Source organism: Phytophthora infestans, genomic scaffold, assembly GCF_000142945.1.
Source record: "Phytophthora infestans T30-4 supercont1.3 genomic scaffold, whole genome shotgun sequence".
Taxonomy (NCBI): domain Eukaryota; phylum Oomycota; class Peronosporomycetes; order Peronosporales; family Peronosporaceae; genus Phytophthora; species Phytophthora infestans.
In genome coordinates, this window is record NW_003303756.1 from 1,062,803 (window position 1) to 1,071,393 (window position 8,591).

Below are 8,591 nucleotides of genomic sequence, written 5' to 3' on the forward strand. Positions count from 1 at the left end.
CGGCGCCTTCTACTAATGCTAACTAGCGCACACACAGGCAGCGCCATTTGCGCAGCTGAAAATGAGAGCAAAATAAGATTTAAACGGTGCTTTAAAGTACGATGTGTAGTCCACGTACAGTGTGTACAAGACACAATGCCGATTTTAGCCAATGGGGGCCGCCTGAGCTGCGCTCGACAGCAAGTAGAACGCGCGTAACAGTATTAGCGTGAGTTTTATTAACTCTATCCTCGGACGGACTGACGAAGATCACACTCCAGTAGAGGGGTGATAAGTCGTATTTGATTTCAATCGATAAAGATTAAAAGAAAGAGAAGTCCATTATAGCGATAGCACATTCCAAATTTAAAGTCAGTCATAGATTTTGCAGAGTTCGTTAGGCGCACTACCAGTCCAAGTTTAAAGCTTAAAGAGAAGAGCAGATTAACCAACGTTGAACTGATCTTCGAGAAATGCTAAAACAACGAGTGCTACGTCTTCGCTTAGCCAATCTATGTGCCGCACATTTATTGGTTTCTTCCGGAGTGGTCGTGGAGCCATATTGATAGTTTATAATTACACGGGCGTACTTGTCGGAAACCCTACTTAGTAAAAAGGACAAAAACACAGCATTTAAGGTAAGATACATGATTCCTAAGCAGCGTTGAAGAAGTCCATTTTAAAAAATAATCTTGGTACCTGAGGATTATGCATCTCCACGGGTAAGTGAGTAAAACTAAACGTAAATTCTCAGAAGTCCGTACTTTCTGGCCTCGCGTATGTGTAGGAGCAAAGCTACCCTGCATGATTTTATATTTTCGGGCCCGAAAAGATTTACGTTTCGTTTTACTCACTTACCGGTGGAGATGCTCTTACTTGCTGAACCAAGACGAGGGCGTCAAGTATTTATCAGATTATTCACGGCATTGCGTGTTTGTGGTATGGTGATGGAAAGAGGTTTGATGCTTAATGAGTGAAGCAAATAAAAAGTGTTGCGTTAGATGATCGAATTATCGCTTGTAGCGAGGTTTTGACACATCAGAATTCTGATACGAGATCCTCCCACTACCAAGAGCGAGGGCTTTTCCCTGCTCTGTTTACCAGCCTGGGGCGGTATACCTTTCCTTAGTGACCTCGATGTACTGTCTTACGACTATACCTCAATGTCAACTCCTGGTTTGGGATGGACGCATCATCCACATCCTGGGGACAGCGTCACAATAACGCATGCCACAACCCTCACACCTAACTACCCGGACAGAAGCATGCCCGTGACAAGTTGGCGCCACCCAACCCGGTAGCAGTTAGGGCGTGTTCGCGTTGTGCCTGGAGATGGAGATGGTCCCATCTCACAAAATACGTCTAACAATTGATTGGCCAAAAACCATTTGTTACAACTGCACAACTGGAGATTAGAGGTGATATCCTTCTCCACCTATTGGAGGTGGAGACAGGAGACGGAGGTAGAGACGAGAGGCTCACAATTTGTTATGGAGGCGGACATTGAAAACGTTTTGCTAGCTGTGTGTGCTGCAGTAGGACAAGCGGCTGTACTACTAGCCACCGACGACGAACCCGCCACTAAGAAAGGGCCAAAGCAGGTTCTTACGGTCTCTTCGCTTAAGTTTGAGCCTATGCTTCAATCTGCAGCCCACTCCAGCTGGTTTGAAGATAATCTTCGCTGCACACAGACTACATTCTTGCGGATTGCAAGTTTCTTAGCGCAACATGGAGTTCTTTTCGCGTCAGCAAAAGTCAAGCAGCATTCGTATAATAAGAAGGTGGCTGCTTCGTTGTATTTCTTGGGATCTTCCGGTGGTTATCGTGAGACGGGTGCTGCAATGGGGATGTCGCGAAGTTACGTCATGGAGATTACGAGTGAAGTAGTACGTGTGCTGAAAATCGTGGCACCCCAAGTTATCTCGTTCCCTAGTAATCGAGAGGAGTGGAATGCTGTCGAGGCTGGGTTTGCATCCAAGCACGGTTATCCTGGTATTGCTGGCGCGATTGATGGTTCCTTAATCGAGATAGAGCGCCCTGATAATTTTGATGGTTTCTACTGTCGTAAGGCATATCCTGCCTTAAACATGCAAGCTATTGTGACATCGGACGGCTTTTTTTTAAGTGTGGACGTGAGACCTGGCTCCTGGTCGGACAGTAAATGCTGGCAATATAGTACTATTGGCCGCTCAGTTGGCAATGTACTACCCGCTGGCAAACATTTTATTGGGGATGCTGGTTACGCACTGCTTCCGTGGCTTATCGTTCCCTATTGTGAACGTGAGGAGGGTGGGCGACTATCACAGCAGCAAAAGCAGTTCAATTTCTTGCACTCGAGTACCCGCATGGCAGTGGAGTGCACATTCGGTCGCTGGAAAGGAAGATTTAGAATGTTGCAATGTGCTTTGAGCCAGGAAACAGCACGGCGCTCTGCAAATTTCGTTGTTGCTACAGTTGTTCTCCATAATCTGATGAAGATTTATCGAGATAGTGCCCAATTCCCGCTGTTTCGTGAGCGTGGGAATGAAAATGCTGCCGCAGACGATGACATTCCCTCGATAAATTTGCGCAATATTGGACTTTTAAAGCGAAATGCTATTGCCAAGATTATTTGCCGGAGCTAGCTGCTTTGCATAACCTTACAGGTTGTTGGTTGTATTCGCGTTATTGCTATCGCTGTTGGACGATAGATACTGCAAAAGATTATTAACTGCCTGTGTTTGCGCCTGGACAGTTTTGGTCAATTCTTGAAGCGAGCTCAGTATCTCGCAGCTCTGGGTTTCATCGCGTTGGGTTCGGGCAGCTTTAAATGCGGCGGCAATGTCACTGAGGCCATTGCCAATTGCCTTCATGCCTTCTTCCTTTCCCCGGTTTCTTTTTCCGCTGTATCGTCTCCAACCTGTTGATTGACCTCCCTCGTTAACGCCGTTAACGTTGCTTCCCACTCCACTTGATCTATCATCACTTTCCACTACTCGTTGCACCTCCGTGGCCTGCTCAATCCCCAGCGAAGATGCGTCGCTTGAGAAGAACGGTTCTGCCCCCATGCCTTCCAGATCTCCCCAAACATCAACCATTGTGTCGTAGCATGGAGGCTCATTAAGTGGCCTCTCAGTAGCGTTCCCTGTGGCTTCCAGCGCGACTCGATACGCCGTGTATTGCTTGTGCATGTGCTTCAGCTGTAGCAATATCCCATGAACTTAGCAGCTTAGTGACGTATAATGTAGCGCTAGACTCATACACAGTACCTTTGACTTGCACTGGGTAGCATCAACCTCGAGGCCACCAATACGGTGAGTCTCCGCAGCTAGGTAATCCCACGCAGCACTCAGCTGCTTCGAGTTCTTAGTGCCATCAAACAACCCCTTCAGGCTATCGAATCGCAATCTCAGCAGCACCTCAGCCGCATTTACTGTCCACGCAAATGGGTGCTTTGTCTCGTTCCTGCCTTGATTCCTGCGGCGTGGTGCGCGCTGACCACTGCTGGTACGAGTGTGTACCGGTATGATAGCTGCGTCGTCCTCTGGTCGAGTGGGGTCTTCAGAGGTTAATTGCAACATTCTCTGTACTGCAGGAGAGCGTGGAGATGAGGATGTGACTTCTCGATTCTAGGTTGTGAGTGCCGTGTCCACACATGGTATCGGCACCTGATTGGTTTAAAGTGCACCTGGAGAAGGATACGTAACGACACAACTGGAGGTGGAGATCGTAGTACACCACAATCATCTTCATTTCCAGGCACAACGCGAACAGGCCCTTATGGGCAACTCCCATGTACTTAAAGTCGACTTGGCCCACACTTCGAAAACCGCCTTGCTTTTTTTCAACATTGGTCACAATAAAAGGCATTTTCACCGTCAGAGCAAAACAAGAGGAAAAAGTGGACATAACCAATTCACACCCTAAGCGCTTAAATTAGTGCAGTTTGCTGACCAGACGGGATTTAGTCGCCATACAAATATCAAGTGGTCCCGATTAAGCGCCGGTTATATTTGATTGGATGTCAGTTTAAAACTGGACTTGTTTTAGCACTGTCCTGTACGACTTTATCGTGCGCTCGTTTTGTCATCAATCAAATTTGGTCAGAACGGTGGAAAATGCCCTAAGAAGGGCCCGACGTCAAGTAAGACTGGTTGAGTAAAAACTCGATTAGTCGAGCTCACCCTTTTTGGCAATCGATTTCTGCAAATCTGAGGCTCGAAGTTGACACAGAAGGTTTCCAATTAAAGATACTAATTCAGGCGCTCGTTATTTTTACCGACTAGATTGCACGAGACTTCCACCTCATTACCGACTGGGATGCCCGGAGCTACCCGACAAAGCGAGAGCCAGACAGGTCATCACTCGATGCGTCCTCGAAAGTATACGTATAGCTGAACGCTCATCTCCAAGCTCTAAAAAGGCACAGCATCAACACATGGCCTATTGTAGTCAGAAAGACATGTACCTAGATCATTTGGGGATGTTCAACTTTATAAGAAATCGAGGTATCGACATTAATCGTGTCTGTCCTCTCGACGAACAGCTTCGACATACCATGTTTACGTTGCAGTCGCCCAATGCGGACTTGCTCAGTAGTTGCAGTGACTGTACCTGCACACTACGATATAGAATACATGAAGGTTAATACTTACTTAGAGTACTGAGGCTGAGGTACTTGTATTTGAGCTGACAGAAGTCGAACCAACTTAAACTAAAAAAAAAAGATATCGTGATCTGGCTCAATCTTTAATTGTTCGGACTTTTGCTGTGTAAATTAATCGTTTCTATCCAGTCCATTATTGCCTTGCCCACATGCTGGGCGCTCTTCATCGCTTTCTTTCCCTTTTCATCACATTCAGAGTCTTTGTAGCGAAGATTTACGCCACTTACTTCTACCGCAAGTCCTGTACGCGCGTCAGCTCCTTCCACGAAGAGGTACCTTTTAAATTGCTACGACTTTGGCTTGGCACTTTTGACCCTTCGCATAGTGCGTGTGTTTGATTGGGCAGGATCTTTTTTTGCAGGAGGCAGCCTTGCTTTTGTGGACAACTGGAGATCTGGGACTTTTTGCTGAGCTCGAACCGCTTGAATTGTACTAGATTAACTGCCAATTTATCGTAAGTAGGCTGATTTTCATCTGCCTCTTACACGACTAATATACTTAAGCCCAACACATACATCTATGAGTCAACTTGAGCCATCGCAACCTTTTTTCAACGTACAGGTTTTCTTGGGCTTACCTGTTCGTTTTGGCCTACCACGAGATCTTGATGGATCAAACGTGCAATCTCCACCCGATTCCAGAGTAGAACGGCATTCACCAGGCCAACTAGACGGGCTACTCGACGCACCAGACTGGCCACTCGATGCATCAAGCAGAATACCCGACAGACCAAATTGGCTACTCTATGCGTCAAACTGAGCACCCGACTCACCAGACAGGCTTGTTGACACTCCACCAACGCCCAGCACACAACTAGTGTGTGCCCGGTCCGTATCAGCTACAGTGATACCCAGTGAGTCAGAGCTGCTAAATCTTGAAACGGCGAGCAACGTCCTTCAAATATGTCACGGCTTACACCGAGCTTGTACCATCTCAAGTCCAATCATCGAGTCGCATATCTCGCTGGCAATAGGTATAGCTGCCCGATAATTACGACTGGAGTCTCATCGATGCTAATCTATGACCACCACTCGACGAGCGGAAAAGTTTCTAGGGAAAGTGGATTTTCACTTGGGCTCTCAAATTCCACTGCCAAAGGGTGTTTCGCTTCAAGATGGGAGAAGGCTTAAAAGTACTTGTTTTAGCCATAGTGTGTGCTAAACTGTAGTGCTCAGTAGTAGATACTCTTTACATGATGTTTTCAAACTAACGTAGCACCTCAAACAAAGAAAGCATAAAGGCCGAAATAGCTATTTACCGAGATAGAGAGAGGGTATAGGAGCTGCTTATTTGGCGGACAGGATCGCAAGTTAGCTAATCACTGGTAATATTCATGGAAAAACTTACAGAATCAACTTTTTGGCATGAGTTTTTCGGATCAATCATTTGCGTCGAAAAGCGGCTTTCTAACTGGACGCCTAGAAGAGAGGATCCACAGGCACTCTTCAGCGTAGTTAGTAAGTGTGTGACGTTAAAAATTCCAAGTGAACTCTAGCTACTACTAGAAGTAGGAAGCTCACACAAACGACCATTCGGGCGGATCTGAAGACCTTAGTTCTGCCCTTGCACCGGGACAGACTGGGTCTTGCGAACTATTTATATTGACCAATCAGTGAAAAAAAGAAAAGCTTCTAGCACCAGCAAAGCTAGCAGGTGTTGGTCCCAACAGCGAAAGGGTTCCAGACACGGGCAAGCCTTGTTTATATGAGGGCACCGAGTGTTCAGCACTCGGATCGATGCAATAAAAGCACTTCTAGCCGTGCAAACTGCTACAGCAACGCCGTCTCGTAAGCCTCCTGATAGGAATTGGCTAATACACACACAGTCTCTTGGCCGTGCCAGATGAGCCCTCGCTCCAGAGCTTCGAGTCCACTGACAGGCATAACAAGCTTGAGCAGACGCTTACCTTGACGCCGGACCTCACTTTGTGCGCTTGAGAGGAGATTATATTTTGTATTTGTATTGCCCTTTTGGGTCTGTTCCTAATATGCAATCCTAATCAAGCATACAAATATCTAGTGAATGATTCGCTGTGGATCTTCTAGCATGCTAAGCGACGCTGTCACCGTCGAATGAGCCTCTTCACCAGTCAGCATCCCTTCTTAGACTGTAATTGAGCACTCAAAAGGCCGTGAAGACTTCCATGAGGGTCTTGATACCGTGCCTGGCTAGTTCTTGGCCGCTCAATGCAAATCCGGCCAGTCCATTAATAAAAATAAGATTGAGTGAGATATTGGCTATTACTGTATGCTCCTAAACTCTCTTTAGTGACATCGTCGAGCCTCTTGCACAATGGGGTCACCCTACACAACGGCATTGAGTGTTCGTAGATGAAAAATCTTAAAGGCGATCAGGTCTTTGTGCGCTGGCATCGTGGATACATCACTACACCACAACTGCCCGTCGCAATGAGAGCTACCGAAACGGCGACCGGGGGACTCGCATGTTACTCCATGTCGTTCGATTTAACACCCGTGACACTATGTCTCGGCATGTCACACAGGCTGACACCCATGTTGCTGCGTGTCGAACGGGTTGCCAATGATGTCACATGTGTATATTTGTCATTGCCTATCAGCCTGCGGGACCGGGGGTGCTCGAAGTCTAAAGCAAGCTTATAGATCTGGAAAGAGAACTGTACAGAACAGCCCGAATGGTATTCACACATTCCATACATGTACTGAAAATTTGATACGCCGCTGACGTGAGGGACGTAAGGAAACATTGTCTATAATCTTATACGCATACTTGCTTAATACGTTCTCTTGAGCTTTGAGTATGTAAAACCTGGAGTACTTGTCACGCAAAGTCAATATGCTACAACGGTTGTACCCGTAAAGTTTTATGGGCATAGGTTGTATTACAACCTGTACTACATTTATTATTAATAGGCATAGATTGCGTATGAAATTGCTTTAATTCTGGAGACCTATATGAGTTTTTCCCGCACGACGGGTAATTACTCACTCTTATTTGCTTAGACGCCCCGTAACCTCATGTGAGCTGCTCCTAGTACCGGATATTTTATCGGCCGTAGTTTTGCCAGAGCAGCTAAGCCCCCGAGATTTAGGAGTCTAGGACGCATGCGAGTTCGTGCCGATTGCGCACTGGTTCCCGAAATCAGTGTACAAACGAGGAGCTCGGTTACGTCTGCCGACCCTCCGTCTCACTCGAGAGGTCCAGTGTAGCTGAGGGACGCTTGATGGCCCACCCTGAAAAGCTAGATGAGGCCCAACAGCTTGCCAAAGAGAGAGCAAGCAAAGGACAAGAGCGCCATGAGCAGAAGACCACACGAAACGGCAAAAAGGCTGTCCAGACAACCAAAAAGGTTTAGGAAGTTGAAGCAAAAGCCAGCTCGGCAAATGAAGAATAGCATTATGCTTCTACTGGATGTTCTCTCCACAGAATGAATCCACGATGCCCTCCCCACCGTTTCGTAATCTTTATCTGCATGCCAATGCATCGTAAAACATTTTGGCACTGCTAAATATCATGGATGGGTATGAGCAGTGGACAAGGTCATAGTTTGTTTGACCATATAAAGAGTATTTTTTTTGTCACTTTCCGTTTTGCCTGCAAAAGCAGCAAAATTGCCTTTAGACAAAATATTACAGCACACTTACTTGCATACCTGAATTCGCCAACAACAGCTGCTTCTGATGTACACTCGTGTTACTTTTTTCTCGGTAGACTTTTGCGTTCTACAGCAGGCTCCGTTGTTTGTGGCATCCAAAGTGATCTATAAATGTCCGTAGGGGTTACATTCGAAGTATTCAAGTAGTTTGGAGAGCACTTGACGTTATCTTGCATGGAGTTTTTTATCAAGCTCAAACCAGTGAGGTCTAAAGGTAAGGTCACCGACTGTTTTAACGCTTTTTGCTATCTGTGCAACACATCTTACTCGTTTATCTGGTCAAATTAGAAACTGTGCACTCATCAATAGCTCGTGAATTAAGCTTCCTCTCTG

The 8,591-nt window shown here is 46.4% G+C and overlaps 1 protein-coding gene across 1 annotated transcript; it reads left to right on the top strand.

Moving 5' to 3' along the window:
• Nucleotides 1-1,613: 1,613 nt before the first annotated feature.
• On the top strand, nucleotides 1,614-2,603 carry PITG_02218 (uncharacterized protein; the record flags this gene model as incomplete). The annotated part of the gene is made up of 1 exon (XM_002907125.1): nucleotides 1,614-2,603. One exon carries the CDS (start codon nucleotides 1,614-1,616, stop codon nucleotides 2,601-2,603), a length of 990 nt encoding a protein of 329 aa, XP_002907171.1.
• Nucleotides 2,604-8,591: the final 5,988 nt, after the last annotated feature.